Consider the following 22,699-nt stretch of genomic DNA (forward strand, 5'->3'; position numbering starts at 1 on the left):
TAAAAAAAAAAAGATTTAAGATTGTCGTCAATATGGTCGCAATCTAGTATTGACGATAATTGATTTTTCTCATTTCTAATGACAGAACATAAAAGTCTGTTCATCGACCTGTGCACGTCGTACGCCGACAAGATCGTTGGTGACTAGTCATGCTTGTTATTTGCAGCCCTTATGAGTCCTTACTGGAAGGGTCAAAGTGCAGCGGCCTAGTTTGGGTTCCGGTCTTCAGATTCTGTGGTTCAGAAGCTGAGCTCCGAGGTCTCGTATCTACTAGAGGGTCTTGTGTTTACTATAGCTCTGCCTCATAGTCGAACAGCAGCTCCACCGCATGGTGTGGTGTTCCACTGAGTCCAACTTGGAGTGGAATGTGTTTCATCTCCATGGCTGTGCATGTTTCTACTTCCCTGCCACTGAGTCAAACAGGCCTGCGATGCCCCACCCTGATGTCCCCAGTGTGACCACCTGAATTATAAGTGTGACCTGCAGCAGAAACCTGAGAAATGTGGCGTCTGTGTGTGGCTTTCCAATCCAGCGCGTCGCTGAGATTATTTTCATGTGGTTTCAATACGCTTCTGCGGCGCATGGGCGGGACCCTGCCCTTACTTATTTTGGACGGTGATGTACTTTGGTATTTTCTGGCCCGGCAAAGAAGGCTCTGTTCTGCCGAGAGGAAATGGGCGTGCACCTTGGAAATTTGGATGGAGCGACTGCGAAAATAAAGGGGGGTGGCTAGAGTAGAAAGGAGGACCACCTAGGGGCACAATGTTCCAGAGTGGAGAGGCTGGTCCAGAGGAAGAAGTATCTCAGAGGTAAGCCCAAGTTTCACTGACTATATTCTCTTGAACTAAACTTCTGTTCATCTTCTGAACGCAAGGATGACGACCTCATGACTTTATTTCAAATCAATCCAGAGCACACTTTTTTGATGGATGTAATTGTGGGTAATGACATAATTCCACTTGCGCCCACCCAGCTGGACCTCTCCTACTGATAAGCACCTAAACAAACAAGCTGCCTCTTTGATTCAACCCTCTGCACGTTGACTTGGTGCCACCAGGATCCGAGCATCGTGGGCCAAGTCAAAGCTTTTAACTTCCCTTAGTTTCACAGCCTCTAATGAAAACCAAATGTGTGTTTGATGTCACAAAGAAGCAGCCATTCATCAGAAGTGCAGTTACCTGAGTAAATATTTTGGTTTCATGATTTCTGCTCCTGTTTTATTGGTCTGGAACGTCTTTATTTGAACAGAAAATCTGGAAAACATGGCCTACCTGCTGATGTTTGTGACCCTGCTGCATCTCATCACACTGGCGATGCTGTTCATCGCCACCATGGAGAAGGTGATAGACACCAGCGGTGCAACACTTTAGCCCAGGGGAATTACTCTTCATCTCTCTCCACAGTCCTGGTGGGTGTGGGACGGGACAGAGAACTCGGACCTCTGGTACAACTGTCGTTTTGATAACCTCACAGGGACGTGGCTGTGTGCGTCCTCCAAGGAAACTGGTAAAATTATCCCACTTTGCTTTGATTTTTTTCATAGAAAATTATGTATTTAATGAAATAAATGTTTAATTTATGGTCCTTCATCATCAACTGTCAAAGCAGCGGGCTTCCCAGTCCTCACCTTTTGATTCTTTTGGGCTTTATATTGTGCCTTTCCAGTCTGACTCTCTCCCAAAAGCCCTCTATCAAGATTAAATTCTGTGACCTTTGCTGGTTACTCACTGGTTTATAGAAAGATTCAATGTCAATTAAAGGATGAAAATAGAGATGTTTTGATGTATTTTTATTCATCAGAGTGGCTGCAGGCCGTTCAAGTTCTGATGGTCCTCTCGGTGGTCTTCTCCTCCGTGTCCTTCCTCGTCTTCCTTGGTCAGTTGTTCACCATGTCTAAAGGAGGACTCTTCTACTTCACAGGGCTTTGCCAGGTCTTTGCAGGTGAATATGAATCTGACTGTGTTTATGTGGTTGGTTTTCTGAACGTCACGTTGATTTACAGTTTGACTGAGTTCCAGATGTATAACCGCTTCTTCCTCAGGCCTCACGGCCTTCTCTGCAGCACTCATCTACACTCTACACAACAAGGAAATCCTGCAGGACTCCAGAGAGCTCACCTCTGGACACTTTGGCTACTGTGTCATCCTGACCTGGGTGTGTGTCCCGCTGTTGCTGTGCAGCGGGTTCATTTACGTCCACCTTCGGAAGAAAGAGTGACGACGGCAAAGTGACGGAATTCACCAGGAAGTACCCTTCATTTAAGTGCTGTCCCATGCATGTGTTTCAACTTTGGCTACTTTAGATTTAGAGTTTATATTTTTGTATGGAAAGCTGATCTAGTTTTGTAGGAAAGGTCATTTAATCTGCTCTAATGATGTATATATTTCTCAATCCTCGCTCAATAAATCAGAATTGCTGACTAAATCTGGTGCACATTTGAATCATTCAATCTCACATTTGTGATGCTTCACGACTGAATGTCGGCATTATGAAGAAGAGTCATGCGCTCTTGTGATCATCATCATCAGCATTACACTAATATGCAGCTATGGCTGGAGAAAAACAATTTAGTTTACTGAAAATCAAAGATCATGTGATGTCTAAATATGCCTGTGGATAACATTGTTTTGGACCTCAGCTGAATGAATTACGTGGAGCGTAACTGGGACCACGTGTCTTGATGGTTGACCTCTTTTTTTATTGTGGGAATGTATTTATGTTTTGATTTTTCCTACTTCTAGTTCTATTGGATTTATGCAGTTACTTCCATCACTACTGCATGAATGTTGTTTCTGCTTTATAAAGGTTACATCACACTGTCACTACTGACGTAAAAATCGGTTTTACTTTGCTACTACTACGACTACTTACACTGATTTTACTGCCAAAGCAAAAAGATACATACAAAATTTATAAACAATACTATAATAATAATTTTAAAAATACTATAATAGTATTGGTTACATATTAACATATTATATATTGGCAACATGAGAAAATAAACTCATAACAAATGATACATTCGGGGCAAATACGCCAGTGACGTCGTTGCCATGACGACCAGTAACATACAGTCAGTCGTCAAACTTTTTCGTCGTGAAACATTACTTCCATTGTGCAGACAAGCATTTTGAAATTCGATGGAATCCAAGCTGCCAAACTCGACGGCAGGAACGACCAAGATAGTTCCTCTGGCTTTTCCTAAGGGAGCACAGAAGTTGTGCGCGCTTTGTCAGAAACGCGCGTTTCTGCAGTGCAACGGCTGTCGTGTCACCTTTTACTGGTAAGAAAGCGGTTTCATATGTGCCCAACAATATATAATTATCTACTGTTGTATTGACATCCAAGTTAGGCTTCGTAAAACTAACAAGTTATTACTGACGGTTTACACAAGCCTCGCCGCAAGATGGCAGCGTCCGCCATGTTGTTGTTTTGCTGAATCCTTCCACGCTTCTGTCTCTCGGGGAGGGAGGGAGAGAACAGCTGGAAATAAGATTAACACAACGGGCATCTTTGTTCGTGTAACTGTAGAGGAATGGCTCCCAAAGCTCCCGTTTGCAGTCGCCAACAGAAACCCATTTGTCGAATGCTAAGCTAACGTTAGCATACCGCAGACTAAAATGGTGCTGGGTCAGACTCAGAGCTGCATGAGGAGGAAAAACCGAGGAGCATCTGGTGATATATCTTATCTGCCAGGATTTACCTGCTCTAATGGGATGAGCCACTAAACCAGACTCTGAGATGCAGCTTAGAAACTGTCCCACTCAGTTGCGATGAGTGAAATATTCCACAGAAATAATTCTAATTATGGCTTCTTAGAGTAGCACTAAACACACTGCATTTACTGTCTGTTTAATTCCATAACTATCATAAAATAATTAGCTGCCTTTTGGGTATGTTACACATACCTATTAGCAATAATACACATTACACAGGAACTCATCAACATTTTAGCACCAGGTAATGGTTTATATATATATATATATATATATATATATATATATATATATATATATATATATATATATATATATATATATATATATATATATATATATATATAAAATTGCTATTGTGATGCGTAATATTATGTTAAAGGTAAGAATGGCTTCAACTGAAGTAACAGAAAAACATCTTAGTCAGAAATGCCCACACATTTTCTGCTTGCAAACTACTATAAATCGCCAGGTCACACCTACCATAGAAAAAGCATTGCCCCCCTCACACTATTTTTTCTGCATTTATTCTGCATACATTGGTTGGCCTGTCTGTGTTTGGATAGATTTATTAACATGCATCTACTGTTAAAGTGACGTGGCAAGATCCGTCTCTCATCTGGAATTCTTTTGGGGTGGGAAAAATGAAAAGAGAGACCGACATGGTTTTAAGAGTTTGAGCTCCAGATGAACTAAATTGCAGCGTTATGTAACCGCTCTCACTCAGATGATCCAAAGAGCGCTCCAACTGGAGACAGTGGAAAACATCGCCAGAATCCAAAGTGAACAAAACGTGTCTCTGTTTAGAGGATTGTCTTTTCAGCACTGCCTGTAAATTCAAATGATGCCAGGGGGAATTCACCCAGGAAATTACAAGGAGTGAAATCAGCAGAAGTGAAAGCTCTTGCCTCCCTCAGTGATGACACACACCAGCGGGAGGACTGGGACGGCATCCACAGCAGGATCTGCCAGTCCCTCATTACTGCTGGCTCATCCATCCTGAACACCTTCCAACCAACAGACCGCAATGAAGCGCAGCTCAAAAAGGTGAACATGAATAGTGGTTTCATTTGCACTTGGCCTGAGCTTTCATCTCTGTTTAGATGGAGCTGATCAAGCTCTGCCGTTTGGTGGCTCAGAACAAGATGTGTGAGGGGAAACACCAGGGGGCACTGCCCGCTGCCCAGTTCTGCCTACGCTTGTCCGCAGAAATCCATGGTCCCAGTACTGTTCAGATGGTTCCTGCCTACCTGCTGCTGGCTGATGTCAACCTAGGTAATGAGGACGTGTCATATCTCGAGCTCATGTCTCACTCAGTCTGGCTGTTTTTGGATCCAGGTGTAGGAAATCTTGCTGTGGTGTCCGGGCTGTTGTCCCAGGCAGAGTGGGCAGTTCTGAAGAGTCCAGATTGTGGCGCTTCAGTGCGCCATCAGCTGCACCGGAGCCTGGGCCGCCTCCACACTGCCACTGGAAACCTGGATGCAGCTTTGTTTCACTTTGCAAATGACGTCAGTGTCTTAACTTTTCGCAACTTAAACAGCATTTCTGAAAGTGATCTTACTTCAGACTCAGATGCACTAGAGTTGAAAATACTCATCTATTCACTCCGCCTGAGAAATGCGAAACTTGAGGTTGACTCGGGTCAGAAAGTTCAGTCTCGCATTCTTGTCAAGCTTTCCGAAATGAAATGAGCAGTTGTGCGGTGTCTCCTCTGTTGTGTTTGGCCCATCAGGAACACAAACCACAAAGCTGAAGAGGAAACCAGAGCTTAATGGGATCTTGTGATTTCAACCACTAACTCAAAAATATACGCATGAACAGGCAGTATCATCGCCATCATCATTTCTATCTTCTTAGATATATTTTGCCAGCGAGGAGTTGGGCCCGGACAGCACCGCCGCCTGCAGCGGCTACTTCCTCATGGCTGCTGTGTTTGTCAGACAGAAGAAGATGGCTGTTGCTCGCTCCATGTACGCTGAGGTACTATCAAGTCACTTTCCAACACAACCTCAATGTACAACTCCATAACTTGTCGCCCTCTCAGTGTCAAACAAAGCTTGAGCAAATATTTTTATCTATTGATCTGTGTATGTTTTTATAGTGTTTTCTCTTACATTAGCACCATGCTGCACCCAGATGTGATCATATTACAAAAAAATTATGTATAAAAATTTGGATGATAGTGTGGCCCCCTGTGGAAATTAAATTTCCCACCCTTTATATGGCCCTATATTTGAAAAAACAAAACAAAATGCTGGTTAAATGATATTTAGTCTTGCATTTATGTAGTAACTATTCTTATTTCCCTCAGGCTTTCATTCCTAGATAGGCATCAGTGGAGAGAATTTCTTTCATGTCTTTGAGTTCATTTAGTGAGGAGAAACTCCATCATCTTGTCCTCAGGTTGCAAGAATTTGGCACGCCCTTTTGGCTGAACTGGTCCAGCGCTTCATCGGAAAGGAACCAGAAGTCATGTCGGAGTTTGGTAAACACTTTTTAAAGTCCTGACTGCAGGCGCCTCAGTGAAGGTGCTCGCAAAGTTTATGTCCATAAACCAGTTATTGCAGGCACTGAAATAATACATTAATAAATAATAAAATAATCAATTATTATTAATGATAATTGCAAAAATGATGTTTTGAATGTAAAATAAAAGTGTTTAATTTTAGCACAATTTCTTAGTTAACTAATAATATTTATGTGAAAAGAAATTCCATGGTCCTCTGTTATCTGAGGTGGCCTGGCAGAGCCAGTAGCTCAAGTTAAAACCAGGATAGAAACCAGTTCTTTCAGCGGAACACCATGGTGTTCCTATGCGCATTATCTGTCCTGGGTGGTTAGGGTCATCCCTCCAGTTCAACTTGCCTGTGCTGTGTTTCTTCTTCTAGTCTCTCCTGCACAGCACAGCTTCTAAAACTATATTTATAAATGAAATCTAGACAACTTACTAACATTCATCCACGATCACCACCCAAAGCTCCAGAACACTAGTGAGGCTTTTGCTTCAACTCTTTCCTCATCATAACAAACTCATATTGCGGCTCAAAACCTCATTTAAAAAGAAAACTCAGAAAAAGTGAGAGTGTGAGTCAGCAAGAAGTGAGTTCTGAAGTAACAACTATGATATATGTTTACATTTATATAGATTTTTTTGCTACTCTGATGCGTTCTAATCACGCAGTATAAGAGCTGAACAAAGGTCCAGGTGACATCACACAGCACCGGATGTCAAACACAACCCTCTATGAATGAAAATAAAACAATGTCGTCGATGCTAAATTTAGCCTAGCTGTCTTATTGTGCAAGTGGAAAGCTACACCCCAGATTTGCGCTCGCACGCTCCGATCCGAGCGGAGACGACTGCTGACACATCCTTCGCTGCAGCGCGTCCGCTCCCCTCCGACATCACAGCTGCTGCCCTACATCTGATCCTAAGCCTGTTAGCTGCAATTCAATTTCATCAGCTTCAGGAGCGCCGCTCTGGAGGAGAGAGGTTACGCAAGCCACCGGCCAGATTCAATCAGACCTACATTTGTTTGGCTCAAATCCTCAACGGATCAATGAAGGAAAGAAAAACATTTAGTTGCTCCACATTTTGTGAAACTAAGATGCTTCCCAGAGATGACAGCTATAATTCAAATCCTCTTGTGTGAGGTACTGTGTCTGCTCACTGTAAACCTTTAAAAGGCGGAATAAACTAATAATAATAAGATGAAAATTAATTTTTAATGTGTCGTAATATCGATTTTGAGCAAAGAAAAAATATAAACCAAAAATTTAAAGAAAAAGTGTACAATAATGTGACCCTCTTCTCTGCGAATAAACCAGACGAACCTCAGCCAGCAGAAGTCGACTCTATGCTGAGAGCCATTTTGGATTTTGAGCACGCAGATGCCCGAAAAGACCCAGCCCGGGTGGCCTTGGTGAACCACGCTCTGGCCATGTTGTGGTTCCTGGGCAGAGACTTCAGCAAGGTGAGTCACCTGACAAGGTCACGCCTCATTACCCAGTGACACACTGACACGGAGGCTTCCACTTCAGCGTGGCGTCTCACCGTGGGATTACCAGTAATTGCTAAAGCTCTAAAGCTGAATGAAGGATTGAGCGTAGCGGCAGTGAGTGAGTGAGCGCTTCATTGAAGAGTTCACTCGTCTTTGAACGTTGTTAATGAGCAAGCGGTGTTTAAGTCTTCATCATTAATACCTCAAGTCAGAACTACCTGGGCTGATATGTTGCTTCCGTCCCGCCGTCTGTTGCCCTGCAAGTCCTCTTAGACAGATACACTGCTGGGCCTCAAACATTTACCCTCCCCCCACGAGTGACATTCAAGTTTTAATACTTGTCATTTAGAATCATTTATGAAGTACTTGTAGTATATCATTGAAAGTGTGTAGTTGTGTGCCATCATGATGGTGGTTCCTCATTTGGTTCCATGATTAAACAGAATTCTTGCTTATTAAATGCTAATAATCAGTACTCTTCCTGTAGTTGGGTTTCATGAGACACTAATCATTACTTTATAATACCTATAATACCTACCTATAGAGCTGATGTCCTGACAGTATGTTTATTAATAAGTAGTTTATATATGGTACAATATGTTCCCTAATGTAAAGTGGAATCTATTAATATGTTAAATAAAATCAAAATTAATTTCTTCTATGAACTGATAAACCTTTATTTAGTTTAGTTTATAACAAGTACGCTGTACGCTGCAGTTAAATAATCACTATTTTATTCATTTTTATCCTTTTTTCCTCCCCGCAAATTCTCTTCTTATATACTGCATTAACCATCATGTAGTGACATTACATTTGTTTGGGTTGTACAGTGTGTGTTCGTGTGTTTTCATGAACTGTTTGGAAAAAATAAACACTGAACAGCACACTTCTGAAGCAGTAGCCATTTCTACTTGACGCGTGTAACGTGAAAAATAGTAAAATCTAAATATAAACAAAAATATCTAAAAAATAAATATTCTAAATACAATAAATGTCTCGATATCATTACTCATTTACCAATGGATGAAACTCCAACTCAAAAATTCAGGAAAACCAACTGCAGTTCACTTATTTGGATCTTAAGCTTACATGGTTTATCTCCCCACCAGCAGACGTTGGTTCTTGGTACCGGCTGATAAAGTTCAGTTAAACAGACAAAACATCAACACCAAGCTGACCTCAGACAGGAAGTCAGTCAGTAGTAATGGCAGCGAAGCTGCCAGGATGGTGCTGAACTCCAGAGAGGATGCAGCACATGAGCTCAGGCTGCTGCGTCTCGCGTGGGGCCAGACATGGATTTGTTTACTTCCTGGTGCTGACATCAAAATAAACATCGGTCAATGGGCCACAACTCGCACACACAGGTTCTGCAGTGTGGAGGCACAGCATTATACACTGATTCGATGAAGCCTTAAAGGGATTGGCCTGTATTTAAGGGTATAGGAAAGACTGATCCAAATTTAAAGTGGCCTCGGCTGGTTGGCAGCTCCCGGAGAGGAACTGGATGAGCGTTAGATCACCTTGTTTGTGGGTCAATTCCTCTGGAATCCAACCTGCACTGTTCACATGACCTCTGCTTTTGAGTTCTGTCAGAAGACAGCTCAAGATATAATGTCTCGCTCAGCACTTCACCATCAAGTATGAGCTTTCCTCTCCTAAGTGTTTGTGCTTTGTGTCTCAGGCCCGAGGATTCTGTTGCGCGGCGCTGCTGGCCTGCGAGTCCAGATCGAACCATGACCTGAGCGACGCCGTCCGCCACCTGATGGAGCTGATGCAAACGGATGCAGGTCACAACTCTTTCACCAGTCCGGTCAGCAGTCAGTCACACTGAAACACCTTCCACTGCGACTGCTACTCACCTGGTGGCAGGAGATATTTCATCATTACAACACATCACAACACTGTTTTAAAGAGTTTTCTGTACGACACCTTTGTGACGATAAGTATAGCTGAGCCAGAGGGCGCTCAGTTCACCGACCCAAGTCATGGAGTGAAAACGAAATACTGCTGAAATGTTACTCAATATTATGGACATACAGCAAATGTGAATACTTGGAGTTCATTTGTTGACATGTAAAGTGTCATTTTCACTTCCTGGAATTGAGGAGCACAGGGTGATCACCTCTGTGGTCTTTCTCATGACTCAACCGAGCAACTCCTAGACATGACAACACTCAGGATGTACTGGTGTCATGGTCTGGGTGGCGCTGCAGAATTTCAAGGTTCCAATGTTTATCATTCAGTGGAGCTGAGTGGTGATTCTTTTGCTTGTTTGGAGGTAATATCGTCCCTATAAACCGCTGTCTCTAGAGGGTGAAGGTTTCCTGGAAATTTGCTCTTTAATAAAACTTGCAGTATAAGTCATCTGTCTCCCGCGTGCTAATCCCGGGACCGGTTTATAGTCGTAGAGGAATTCCACATCAAGCTCCTTCAGGCAACTGCTGGCTTGTGTGAGGAGAACTGTGATGTTACACTAAACATCGGTCCGCCTCTGTTTGATTGAATTCAGTGAGGATAGGAAAGTAGACAGCCGCTGTTATTGTTCTTTTTAAAGCAGAATCTGGGTCTCGATCATTGGGTTCTGGACAAAAGTTTGGAGACATATGACAGACATATGCTTATCATGTCTTGTGCTCCGGTGAAAATTTAATGTGGAGATAGTAGTGAATTTTAACCGGCACTCTTGACTGTGGGGGTTTGTTTACGAGAAGCTTATAAAGTGCGGCTCTTTCACCACACAGTGAAATAGAGTAGCTGTACTGGGAAGTGAGTCGTTTACTGAGTTCAGTGAATAACACTCTGATTTTAATGATAAACAAGTGGCTGTAAATTGTTTTGCTCAGGTCTGTGTCAGATTCTATGTCAGTCGTCTCTGAAAAATGTAATTTTGCCACTTAAGACTTGCTCAGTGACTCTGGAGGCGGTGATGTCACTGCGATCATCAGCTATTAAATGTCCTCAGGAGCCGGTGTGACTGTTGAGAGGGGCCATCATACCAAAATAAGGAAGGTGATGAAGAAGGAAAATGGTTGACATGATGGGAAAATGTTTGTGAAAATGTATCGTGTAATTATGAAATTAATTCCTAAAAATTTGTTGTATAAAATGTGTCTTAGATATTCATTTCAATATATATATTTTCAATTCAAGTGTGCTTTAATAATGAATAAAACAATTTTTACAAGTATTATTTAGAGTTGAACTTAATGTTTGACTTAACATTATGCATGCTAAAAAATATGTAGAAAACAAAATAGGAAGTATTCCGTGCCATCAAGTTTCACTCAGACTCCACGAGTGACACATAGTTACAGCCAAAACGTAAAAACATTTGCTAATATTTCCTCCGATAAAAGTTCGACAGATGGTTTTCAATCCTGTTGACTAGCATGTGTTATATAAGCAGCATGAAGAGTGTGACACGGAAAAGTCAGTGGAGCCTCTCACACCATCTCAAATCACCACACAGATCTTTAACAAAACATATTTATTTACGTCCCATTTTCACTCATTCACAAACACAGATATAGACGCTCTGCTACAGTCCGACAGATGAGTCAGTAAAATGTGGTTTTTGACATCATAAATGATCAATGAACAATTGCTAGTGTTTGACATTTGTTTTTAGCATTAGCCGCAAGCTAGTTGGGATGTTCAGCTTCAATTTTTCCTTGAATTTGTCTGGGGAAGTGTTAGCAGCAGGTTGTTGTTGTACCGTTTCGCTCTGCAACCACGCTGGGATGTTAGTGGAAGCATGTGTTTCCAGTCGACTCGCTGCATTCTTGTCTCTGGTTTTTCAGGCGTGACGTGACGTCTTTCCCAGCTACGTTATCTGAACCCCTGACCTCAGGCGCCCACGTAGAAAAAACTGAATTCAAGTGTCACAGCGGTTTCACTTTATTGAGACAACATTAGTGCACACAAGCTTCTTTTCTTTAGAACCCTCCATAAATTAGGAAAACAAGGAACAATGTGAAACAGGACCGATACGTCATCTTATACTGTAAATGTTTCTAGTGTGAGTCGGGGTGTACTGTCGTGGTGTTTTGTGGCGTTCAGGAGGGGAGATCCAGGCTGCTTCCCTGAGTTTTGTTCAACTCTACTAACTAAAAAAAGGTGTTCGCAAAGTGGAAGTGTTTGTGCTTTTAATCGGAACTGAATGAAAAAGAGGCAGCACCCCATTTCAGTACGAGGGGGTGAGTCAAAACCTTGCTGGATTTTTGGCCTTTTTCTTCTAAGAAAAGTAACATTCAATTAAAAAAAGACTGTAAAAATATAGTTTCCATTTTGTATCTGTACATCATGCCAACAAGAGTTAGGATTTGTCTGAATACAAAATAGGAAAAGGTCAAAGCAATAAAATCTACAATCCAAACCAGACCTGCGTGGAACCGGACTCCAAAATGTTAGCACCAATTTGTTTTAACATTTCCTTTAGATTCTGTACAAGTTTGTTCGAACGGCTCCCTGGTTGCCATGGCTCCTCCGCCGCTGGGCGCTCGCACACTCTAAAGCTAATTCCGCTAACATATTTACAAAAACGGCCAGAACTTATAAAACACAAAGTACAAAACTTCCTTTTCGGCTCCTGGAACGGACACAGAGAATTTCCTGGGACAAAACAACGAAGATCCGGGCTGATATGTGTCGACTCTACACTGGTGGCAGCAACCGTTTTAGTTCTGAGGTATATTCGGCTGGCAGGTGTGGACATGGCGTAGTTTCTTTAGCATAAAGTGCTTGACTTTTTCTCCGTCCAGACGGTCATGAGACTGACCTGATGCGAATACTGGGCACACTACTGCTGCGTTCACAGTGAGTGGGAAATTTGTGCACAGTGTGACAAATCATTTTTCAAATGAATTTTTTTATCCTGTTTTGAAAGCAATTTGCTACATTGAATAATTTCATCACCGTTTTGAATCACATACATACATCATCAGTTAGATGTATGGCTGCAGTTAGAACCAGGTTTGGGTCGGAGGGTGCATAGAGGAGAGTCAGGGGAGCAGCCACAGATCTTTGTATCTTCTCAGAAGGGAGTCAGGTGACGTCTATGTCTGTGTCTACGTGTGTCTCCACTCACTGTTTTGGGGTCGATATGTGTCATTAGAGGAATGTATGTTGCGAACGGGTGTGTGTGTTTGTGACAGGATGGTCAGGTTCTCACTCAGTCAATAACTTGATTTCATTGGCAAGAAGAGTGTTGAAGTTGTAAGCGGGGTCAGGGAGGACAGGGCCCAAGGCCTGGGAGGGCTCCGCCAGCTCCGGGTCGCTCTCGCTGGAAGTGGAGCCGACGCTCATGTTGCAGACGGCTTCGGGTAGTGACCCCCCGCCCGTTGGCACCGAGCACACCTCCGGCTCGCTGCTGGTCTCGCTGGTGCTGGACACCACGGAGAGCAGCGACATCTTGCGGGTGAGGCGGCTGGGCAGCAGGGAGAGGGCGTAGTCGGCCACGATGCCCGCCACGTCCATGCCGCAGGCCTGGTCGAAAGCGATGAAGCCCACGTTGGCGTTGGCCTCGCAGACCACGAAGGAGCCATCGTTGAGCTGCAGGAGGTCGATGCCGCACACGTCCATGCCGAGGATGTTCGACACCTCAGTGGCTAGCTGCTTGCCCTGTTCACTCAGGGGGCACATCATCCCTACACCACCTACAGAGACCAGGAGGACAGAATAATGAGCTAGCCCTTTGTTGTGGGTCTGAAATTCCATATTTAAGATTTCACGAGGAGCCTCAGCTACACAGATGCCACATTCGCTGACGTAGGACGCAACTCTTTCACAACCACAGTGACTCGGACAGCGAATCTCAAGTTTCTGCTGTGAGCTGCAACCTTGTTTGCATTTTTGAGCAACACACTTTGTGCTAACAACAGACACAAAGGAGGTTGACCTTCAACGGTCGTGGATTTCGAGACATATTTTCCAGGCGCAGATCAACGCCCGATATTCTAGGAGCTTATCTGTGCAAGACCATTTAAAGAGGTGTGAATCCGAATGGTTTCACACCAGCGTCCCCACTTCCTCCTCATGCCCATGAGGATGGTGATGATAAAATGACAAAATTACAGTCAGATCAAATCTACTTAGTGTCAGCGGGGAATGTTACGTAAATTCAGGACAGACCTGATGGCAGATGCCCCAAATATGTCAGCCTGCATTACAGCCTCATCTGAACCCAAGCTCGCGTCCTGACACTGAAAATCCGTCCGATCAGCTGAGCGCAGCTTCACTCAGGGTCTCTGGGGGCAGATTCGGCCTGTCGACTGGGCTGCGTTCCTAAACGCTGGGTTATTGAGCAGATGGGAGAGTTGCGCCAGATCCAACTGTTGGATCTTCACAGAGTATAATTTATTTTTAAATCAGGAGCGCTTTTATTGCATCTCGCTACATATCAGTTCGGTATAATAAATCTCTACTTGTGCTGAAGAGGAGCCAAGTGACCTGATGCCAGCTGCGTAGCTCACTGTGCAGTGTGTGTTCAAAGCTCGAGCCTACCTAGGGAACAGTTGCTCTGCATCCGACCGTCAGTAGAGCAGCGGAGCATGGATCCGATGACACGTCCGCCCACCAGGACCACCCGCACGTCGCGGCCGTGCGACTCCTTGACGTACTCTTGAAACAAATAGGGGGTGTCGTGGCGGATCAAGTGGCACAAGTCTGTCAGGTGGTGTTTGTCCCGCGCCAAGAAGACTGCTTTTCCTGGGGAGGAAAAAAAATGGGATCTGTTAGGCATCCATTACAAATGTTTGACATCCCTCCCGGTGTTTTGCTGACAGATATGAGCTGAGAAGTCCCATGTCAGTTCCTGCGTCTCCATCCATCCTTAGCAGCCAAGGAATTTCTTCTCACACTAGAACATGCCTTTTTAATGAGCACCACTTGGCTCCATGGCTTTGTTGTCAGCCTTGGCCAGAGTCGGGGAAGTGACTGCTGCATGTCTAGGGCACATCGTGTCATGTGATGGCAGTGAAACAATCTGAGATACGTAAACAAAGCATAGATGTTTGAGCTCATGAGATAGTTGGATGGGAGTAGGTGGGCGGGACTGGCGGGTCAAGTTGGCCAACAGCTCCTTTCCTGAACAATGCCACGGAGGGTCCAGCAATAACCCAACCAGTCAAGTGTCAATAACCATGAACAAGTCAGCAGATACTGAGTCTCACACATAACTTAACTTCATCCCGCTAAGCTTAGCGGTTGCTAGCAGGAAATGAGATGAAGGGAACACAAGAATGCACCTGAGAGGATTTGTCTTGGAGCGCTCCATTCTAGAGAGACGCTTAGAACTGTGTGGGCAGCGCGTTCAAAACAGTCCTTGGTTGTGCGCCTGGTTCTGTGAAGGCTTCTGCCTCTGGGAAGGCCTCCACAGTATTCTAAAGTATGTCAAGCTCATTTAAACGTAGCTTGTTAAGAGCCTGGAATTTGGCTGCTGATCTCACCTCTGTGGCCACGAGCGTTCTTCACCACCACCGGGTATCCAAGCGGCTCCGCCTCGTCGATCATCTTGCGGAAGTTGTCGTGTCCTCCTGGGAAGCACAACAGAGAGGCATTAAGTGTTTGAAGAATGTTTGAGAGAGTGGATCACAAATTTCAGCTGTCGTTGCGTGAAGAGGGAACCTGTCGCTATGGCAACAGCAGCCAGTTTTAAAAAAAAGCGAGGCTGTTGTTGTCCTCCGTCTACATCATGGGATGGGAGCTGCCAGTGAGGGGAGCATTAATGTGAAACAGATGACCGTTTCTGACTTTGACAGGAGCTCAGAGCAACAGATGCGCCTCAAATGTTGAGAGGATACACTCCATATGTCACGTGCGAACACAGATGTCTTCATGCATTCACTTCTTAAAGGAGCTGCTGTTTTGGCGCCACCATCAGTGTGTCAGTATATCGTATGATGTGGGTTGGGTGGAGCTGGGTTGTCTTGCCTTCATTATGTTAATATTTTGTATTAATATTGCTGCAATTCCGAATTGAACCAACAGGTGATGACAAATTAGAAATTGAACGGTTCATTTTGAATACGTGTCCTGCCTTTCCTTGCCGTTTTCCTTCCTTCGCGTCACAGTTCCCACATTCCTTTCTCCTTCCGTCTGCGGTTCACCTTCATCAATTTCATTTAAAAGTCAAGCCTTTAATTGTTTGGGTTGTTGGGCGTGAAGCCAAGAATAATCATATTTAGTCCGATAAAAAATCCCACTTCCCTCCACATCTTTGTGGGTCTGCTCTTGTCTGGCAGCCAGTGAGGGAGCAAATGTGAATGAGTGGGTCACATTTCTACACGTGTGTTTTCAGCAACAGGCGGAAAAAACACCAGAGGGAGGCAACAAGGGGGGGGGGACCACAAAAAATGTTGATCCCACCACGTCATAGGCTGTGGGATCTTGTGTTTTGAAAAATCCTCATGAGGGGGGTGGAATGGAGGGGAGGGTGGGTTACATAAGCTCTGGTGCTGCTCTGCATGCAGCGCAAGACCTACTGTGCAGAGAGACCAGTGGAATGTAGGCCAAACACTCCCCCTCTGCTCTCCCTCTCTGGATCCCTCCCTGTCCTCTGTCTGCATCCCTCTCACACACAGCACGGCATTGTCACTTATTTTGGGGATAAAGGAGAAAAATGTTGTGCTGGTTACCAACCACTGCTTTTGTCTTCAGTCAACCACAACAAATGACAATAACAGCGTGGATGTTGTTCTGCAGAATGAAGCCTCACACTTCCTGTCTTCCTGAGCACAGTGTTGGTAAACCACTGACTTATAGCCTGAAGAGAGAACTATTTTTTTTACGATTTGCTGATTTATTTTGACGAACTCTCGGAACATCTGCCAGGTTCTTTCAGCCTTGAGCGTGGGCCGGTCATGAGCAGCAGAGAAGGGAGCGAATGAGAAAAGGCAAATAGTTTGTTCAACGGGAGCAAAAGTTAACAAGAGAGTTTTTGTCTCCTTATCGTCTCCGAGACCAGAGGATCACATGACCGGGTGATTCACAAGACAGAGTCCGGTTTGATTCCTGTTAATGTGTTCACCTTTCTTTCATTCAAACCTTCATAAAGGTTCGATCAGTCCTCTTGTTTCCCCTCCAGGTTGGTTATATTTGAGAACTAAACTGGCTCCTCAAACTTCTGTCTTCTGTGAGCTACAGAACAAAAGAGCGCCAGAAATTAAATTGACACATTCACATTGTTTCTGGCCTTCCCAAACAAGTCATTTTCCTCAGACTGGCGGGACTGGACTCACCTGCTGCCATTAGTGTGTAGCCTGCTTGGACTGCTAGACTAACCCCCTACAACCGGGGCTAATTCCAAACAGCAGCGTTTGCTTGCCGGTAGCAGCGTTACATTTTGGAGAGAGATACTGAGAGAGTTTTGGCTGGATGGAAACTTTGATCCGTGTTGACGGCATTGTTGCTAAATCTGGCGACTTCCCATATCCTCTTGGCGACTTTTATTGTGAAAAGCAAAGAGCAATTTTGGGTCCCTCCCTTATTTAAAACTTGGTTTGTCGTCATTCATTTTCATGTCTTTCGTACGTGTGTTTTATATCTTCAAAAATCCCAGAGCTGTCAAATTGTATTTTGTCGACATTTTATCGTATTCAGTTGGGATGGTATTTCAGTCAGGTTGCTAACCAAAGTTAATATGACGTAGGATACTCCTTTAAAACTGAGGTGCATGCAGGACGCCAGTCTAGGACCATATCGAGGTTAGGATTATGTTTTTTTTTACCGTATGAAAAGGTGTCCGGTAGAGGAACTCCGTGGCCGGCCAGCTCCTGGAAGGTCCAGAACTTGTTGACGCAGTTCAGTATAGCCTGTGGTCGGTTGATCAGGCGACAGCCCATCTTCTCCAGGTGGCGCAGCACAGTGATGTCACTGTCGGACTGCACCCAGGGCGTGGGCACCCGCACCACCACCACCTGGGGATACGACGTCACCAATTCCTGCTCCACCCGCAGCCCTGCAGAGGGAAACAGAGACCCATAAGAACCTGTTCAGGTTACAGACTCGGCCCAGAATTGTTAGTTTTTAATGGTATTTCTTACAAACTTGAGCGATTTCAAGTTTGTTTTGATGGTTGCTGTTTGCCTTTGTCATATGATCACACTCTTCACGTGAGAAATGGTGAACCAAGGATGTTTTCAGAGCCTGACGTGGCATTTATCACTCACTGCTTCTGGATCTCAGCGAGGCACAGACCCAGGCCAACATCTGGCTCGTCCTTCCTGCTTGCCACGTTTGAAGTCCCTCTTTATAGCTCTCATTAGTAATGTCATAGAAAGTGGCTGGAAAGCTCGTAGTTGGAAATCGTGGGCTGGAAAAGATGAATTAGCTGACTTGTTTGTGGACGCGGCTGCTGTATTCATCACGCTGAATTGCAGGGTTTAAGGCTCCGAAATAAGCAACCGCCTCCAAAAATGGAAACGTTGACTCGGCTAATTTATGGTAGAGGATAGCCCGAGTAGCAGTGAGTGTCAGCGTCTATTGTTGCAGCGGCGTAAACTTCATAGCTCTTTAAAATAGTGGCTGTACGGACAAAGCAGCACCAGCGTGTTATATAAACTCCTTTGCTTTTGCTGTGAAAGAGGATCAGTCTGGACACAAAGTGAGCTGATGATTCATTCAGCTTTTGTATGGAATTCATGAGATTGTCGTTATAATGGGAGTCAAATTGACCTTGGCTTTAATGGCTCGGGCCTGAATCTTATTATGCAAATGTTGGGTATGCAAATAGCGAGTGAGCAAACGGCAGGAGGCGACTGGTCAGCGTAACCTATCTGGATCAGGTGGATCAGACGTGTTAGCCGTCGCTAGCCTTTATTAGCAGCGAAGCACAAAGCAAGTTAAACGTGGAACAGATGGCAAACTCAGCAGCCGTAGCCAAAGATATTGCAGCTTTTCTGGTGGCTGGTGTTACTTTGTCACCATGGAGGAGAAGAGGAGCCACAGGGAACAGATTGGGTGATGACAGAACTCGATGTGGGTGAGGTCTGTCCGGTGCAGGGAGAGTGGGCGACTGCGCCACAAATTAGGATTTCAGAAAATAGATAATAAATATCGATGAAGATGAAGCCTAGGTTAAATTATCTAAACATGAAATAAATGTAATTTAAAAATATTTATGAAATATAACAAAAGGAAATTAGTTTTGCTCATGTAGAATTGTGTCCAAAATATAAAATAATAATATAAAAATAAACTGTTTAACAATTATTACGAGACAAATAAATAGATTTATTTATCTTCCAAATAAAAATGTGACTATTGCCGAACTATTGCAAACATGAGGATGAAAAGTAATTGTTAATAGTAGTAATAATATACACATTATTTATTAGAATATTTAAAATTAGAATAAAAAATATGTATAATCAACATGTGGATTCTAGTATACAGTATACTAAAGAAAATACAAATTAAAAACAGATCCCTATTGAATCCAAAATCCAGCACAGTGATAAACAACAATGAACACTGTGTGATCGAGAATGACATGACGGGTCGCTATGTATTTTAATTCCCCCCGTACCGTCCAGCCCCAAAAGTCTCACATGTACCTGAAATGTAGCACACAAGCTGCAGCCCACACCATGCCTCTGCGGCATCTTCCCGTTACCAAGTGACACAAGAGGAGTTCTTGCTCCGCTACAGCCCAAATCTCCGCCTCTCCTCAGACAGTGCAGACGAACAGCAGTGACAGCCAGTCAGCGGAGGTCACCTAACGCTCCATCTGTAATACCAAAAGCGACTGATGCGCTCAGACAACAACGAGGGGGAAGACTTCAGACGGTAAAGGTCAGGGAATGCAGTGGACAAAAGGATGTGGCGGAACAGGAGCATGAAAAGAATCCCATGGATTCCCTCCTCCACTGTCTTACCACGGAGGAACCAGAGAGCTGAAGGTCCCTCTGCACCGCACAGATTGTGAGTCTGGTGTTACAGTGGGGCGTGTCGGAGGACTCGCGATGGACAGTATCCGCCGCTTGTTTTTTATCTCTTCACCATGGAAACCATACACACGAGCGAAGCAGGCCGATGAATCAATCCTTCTCTATTCAACACAGTCCATGTTTGTCATGACATCATTTGCATAAGCATAAAGGAAGCAACAATTTTGTTTCCCCAACAAGTGCCTACAGTTCACTGGTTCAACTGGAGCCTTTCGGTTCTCAGCAGCCACACTGAGAGACGTACTGTGTTTCCCATTGAAACTGAAGACGGAGGTGATGATGATGAGGGAGCACCAGCTCAAACACTCAACAGTTAGCTAGTAAAGTTTATGACCGATTGTGTAACCACTTGTAGTATTAATCAATTATGACCGTCTTTAAACGTCTTCCAGTACCAATCAGGGGATGTGAAATGCCTGGGGCGTTGCTCAACAGTCGAGCTGACATGAGACCCTCTTGTTGGTGTGCGCTGGTGTGCTGTGTGCATGAACTCCAGGGGACACCCAGTAGACCTGTTGACATCGGTGTAAAACTTGAGATTAAGATGGCCAGAGACTGAGTGACCTCGGGAGAGGCCGGCAGTAAAGGTGTTATCAGTGCTGGGGTCATGACCAAGTCTGGTTCTGAGCTAAATAAGTGGGACAAACCTGAGCCAGGGACGCGTAAAGAGATGAGCTTCATCATTTGGAGTGAATGCATCATGATGAATTCATGAATACAGCACCTTCCAGAACACTGTTTACATGGTGCACAAGTGAGATTTTCTGACTTTCTTGTCGAAGCTAGGGAGACCTGGCTATTTATTATCCAGCAAAAGCACAACATAGAAGGTTCTGTTTGCACTTGAAGACCTTCCACTCCGAGGCTTCCGAGGCTAAGCCTGACCAATCTGTCCACTGGCTGTTAATCTGCAAAGTCAAGCCAAAGCTCAGGAGATATTTGCCGCGGGCCGACTTGAGGGCCACCGTGGATTAAACGTCACACCGGCGACTCCCGTGCTCCAGTTGTGGACAAGTTTCCGAGCCGCACGTCTAGACAGTTATTTACCTGAAACATCCGCGGGTCAAGGCCGGCGCCACTTAACCTGTTTCCCCCTCCACTCCAGGAACATTCAAGATGAGAACTTGCTGAGGTGCACACCGGCACCGACACGTTAATTGGGAACAACACGCTTCTCATCTGGTGACACAAACACTTCACACGCTCCTAGCAAATTCGAAGTGCGACTGTTCGTGAAGCGCTCGGACATTTGTCATCTCTCCATGAAGGACTCCTGAGTCTGAGCTGCGAAATGACCCCTCTGTCCTAAATGAAATATGGCTTCATTAGCTCGGGAGGCTGTGGCAAAAACACAAAACAAGCCTTTGTGATGCGTAGAGAATAAAGTAAATGACTGATGTGCCACTCAAGTAGGTTTGGTTAAATTTACTGTCATACAAGTCACACATGATTGTTGTGCAAATTTGACTTCTCATGATAATATGCTTCATTCAAAACCAGTCCAGTTAAATAATAATAATAATAGTGATAGTACAGCTTCATTTATGTAGCACCTTTCTGCTTCTCAGACAAAGCCAAACTTAAACATAATGTTTGAAGCATGCGCAGGTGTAAACATGCAAGGGGAGTGCAGGAGTGAATAGGAAAACAAAACTTGAAGCCTACAAACACTCCACTTCTTGTGACATCTGACTTGTTTTCCCAGCTCAACTTGTCAAACCATGGAAGCAGGGCAGCACCCCTGACCTCCCTCCTCATCCAGACACCTGAGGCGACCCTCCATTCTAGTCTGTGCTCCTAAGCATATGCGAGAATGTAGCGGTCTAACTACTTTATGACGCCGTGCAATGCGCTGTTATTCCCGATTCTATTGTGTCACCATCGCGTTTGTAACTTGTGCTGTGGAACTCCACAGGCAGTCTGGAAAGTGGGTTAGGCGGTCATGCGTTTGCTTACACTTGGCTTCCTTGCCAGCACACTGACCCTTTCCCCGTCTCTCTCTCCCCCCGCCCCACACAATAGAGAGCCCCCGCGGAACATTCAAATTCTCACCACCGCGATCAACAATGACGCGGCCGTCTCAGAACGGTTTACTTGCCGAGTTGCCCCTGGCTGATCGTCAGCACGATTTGATCCATGAGAAGGGAGCGGAATTCCACATCCTCGTCGGCGCATCGCTCCTTCAGGGCCCGCAGGATCTGAACTTGGGGGTACTCCTGGCTGATACGCCGGTCAGTCACGAACCAAACCCGGGAACACATCGTGGCCGACAGCGGGTGGAAGCAGAGGCAGCGGATGGGGGTGGGTCGGGGGGGCGGCAGCCGCGCGGGATCCGGAAAATAGCGGAGATGCTCACACAATGGAGACCCTCCGCGGCTTCTGGCGGCGAGGAGACTGGGAGGCGCTGCTGTCTCCACCGAACCGGCTAGGACGAGTGATCGCTACTACCTTTGTTTCCCCTCATTTGCAGCCATTTACACCCAGAGGTGGAGTTAGCCGACTGTTGACGCTGAGTTGGGATGGAGCGAACAAAGCTCAGCCGGAGTCCCGCGATTCCAACAGAATTACAAGCGTATCAGGTCCAGTTCGGCTGGTATTCGTGAGAGGAACTGCGCTGTTTGCTGCTATCCACGCGGTGTTGGTGCTGAAAATGTGCACGCGATTTTTTTTTTTAACAGTGCACACCCACGCGCTTCGTTTACAACTCCACTCTTGTGCGTGTACGCCTGCGCAGTCGGGACCCGGTTCCAAAATATGAGGCGAGTGGCCAATCACAGCTCGGAGCCGACGTCGCTGCCCTCAGGAATGGGCGGGGGCTGTCGGTGGCAGCCAATGAGGGCGGAGGGATCGTGTTTAGGGGCGGGAGCATGGCGGCAATGAGCGCGCGCTGTCTGCAGTGTGCACGAGCCCGCGCACTTTCCGAACCGGTTCAGACCAGACGGAGGATGGTTCGGCGATCTGGCCGAGCTTTTAGCCGTGTCAGAGCGGACGACGTCACGAAGTCAGACACGATGACCCGACAGTCCGCGAGACGACG

General features: G+C 45.1%; 3 protein-coding genes across 5 annotated transcripts; 2 read left to right on the plus strand and 1 right to left on the minus strand.

Moving 5' to 3' along the window:
- The first annotated feature begins 367 nt into the window (after nt 1-367).
- On the plus strand, nt 368-2,412 carry LOC128749942 (epithelial membrane protein 3-like). Its single transcript, XM_053849965.1, has 5 exons — nt 368-809; nt 1,249-1,340; nt 1,404-1,506; nt 1,801-1,941; nt 2,042-2,412. Exons 2-5 carry the CDS (start codon nt 1,263-1,265, stop codon nt 2,215-2,217), a joined length of 498 nt encoding a protein of 165 aa, XP_053705940.1. The 5' UTR covers nt 368-809; nt 1,249-1,262; the 3' UTR covers nt 2,218-2,412.
- Nucleotides 2,413-3,074: 662 nt separating this feature from the next.
- Nucleotides 3,075-11,520, plus strand: zmynd12 (zinc finger, MYND-type containing 12). Of its 3 annotated transcripts, XM_053848258.1 has the most exons (8): nt 3,075-3,283; nt 4,634-4,763; nt 4,820-4,991; nt 5,055-5,224; nt 5,574-5,696; nt 6,120-6,201; nt 7,545-7,690; nt 9,399-11,520. In XM_053848258.1, the coding sequence occupies exons 1-8, from the start codon at nt 3,141-3,143 to the stop codon at nt 9,546-9,548; spliced, it is 1,116 nt and encodes a 371-aa protein (XP_053704233.1). In that variant the 5' UTR covers nt 3,075-3,140; the 3' UTR covers nt 9,549-11,520. The 3 variants fall into 3 exon arrangements, with proteins under 3 accessions (XP_053704233.1, XP_053704232.1, XP_053704234.1); XM_053848257.1 differs by having other exon boundaries at nt 4,820-5,224; XM_053848259.1 differs by lacking the exon at nt 7,545-7,690 and having other exon boundaries at nt 4,820-5,224.
- Nucleotides 11,521-11,598: 78 nt separating this feature from the next.
- Nucleotides 11,599-22,359, minus strand: rimkla (ribosomal modification protein rimK-like family member A). The gene is made up of 5 exons (XM_053848261.1): nt 21,761-22,359; nt 17,442-17,672; nt 15,163-15,249; nt 14,219-14,422; nt 11,599-13,371 (listed from the first exon to the last, which is right to left on the minus strand). The coding sequence occupies exons 1-5, from the start codon at nt 21,921-21,923 to the stop codon at nt 12,884-12,886; spliced, it is 1,173 nt and encodes a 390-aa protein (XP_053704236.1). The 5' UTR covers nt 21,924-22,359; the 3' UTR covers nt 11,599-12,883.
- Nucleotides 22,360-22,699: the final 340 nt, after the last annotated feature.

Source organism: Synchiropus splendidus, chromosome 18, assembly GCF_027744825.2.
Source record: "Synchiropus splendidus isolate RoL2022-P1 chromosome 18, RoL_Sspl_1.0, whole genome shotgun sequence".
Classification (NCBI taxonomy): domain Eukaryota; kingdom Metazoa; phylum Chordata; class Actinopteri; order Syngnathiformes; family Callionymidae; genus Synchiropus; species Synchiropus splendidus.

Bases quoted from the DNA above. Each gene is read 5' to 3' on its own strand.
- LOC128749942 (XM_053849965.1), top strand. From the start codon at position 1,263: ATGGCCTACCTGCTGATGTTTGTGACCCTGCTGCATCTCATCACACTG. The intron at 1,341-1,403 runs GTGATAGACACC...CTCTCTCCACAG, and splicing joins TCATCGCCACCATGGAGAAG to TCCTGGTGGGTGTGGGACGG. The intron at 1,507-1,800 runs GTAAAATTATCC...TTTATTCATCAG, and splicing joins TGCGTCCTCCAAGGAAACTG to AGTGGCTGCAGGCCGTTCAA.
- zmynd12 (XM_053848257.1), top strand. From the start codon at position 3,141: ATGGAATCCAAGCTGCCAAACTCGACGGCAGGAACGACCAAGATAGTT. The intron at 4,764-4,819 runs GTGAACATGAAT...ATCTCTGTTTAG, and splicing joins ATGAAGCGCAGCTCAAAAAG to ATGGAGCTGATCAAGCTCTG. The intron at 6,202-7,544 runs GTAAACACTTTT...CGAATAAACCAG, and splicing joins AGAAGTCATGTCGGAGTTTG to ACGAACCTCAGCCAGCAGAA.
- rimkla (XM_053848261.1), bottom strand. From the start codon at position 21,923: ATGTGTTCCCGGGTTTGGTTCGTGACTGACCGGCGTATCAGCCAGGAG. The intron at 14,423-15,162 runs GTGAGATCAGCA...TTTCCTCCCCAG, and splicing joins GAACGCTCGTGGCCACAGAG to GAAAAGCAGTCTTCTTGGCG. The intron at 13,372-14,218 runs GTAGGCTCGAGC...TGGTCTCTGTAG, and splicing joins GCAGAGCAACTGTTCCCTAG to GTGGTGTAGGGATGATGTGC.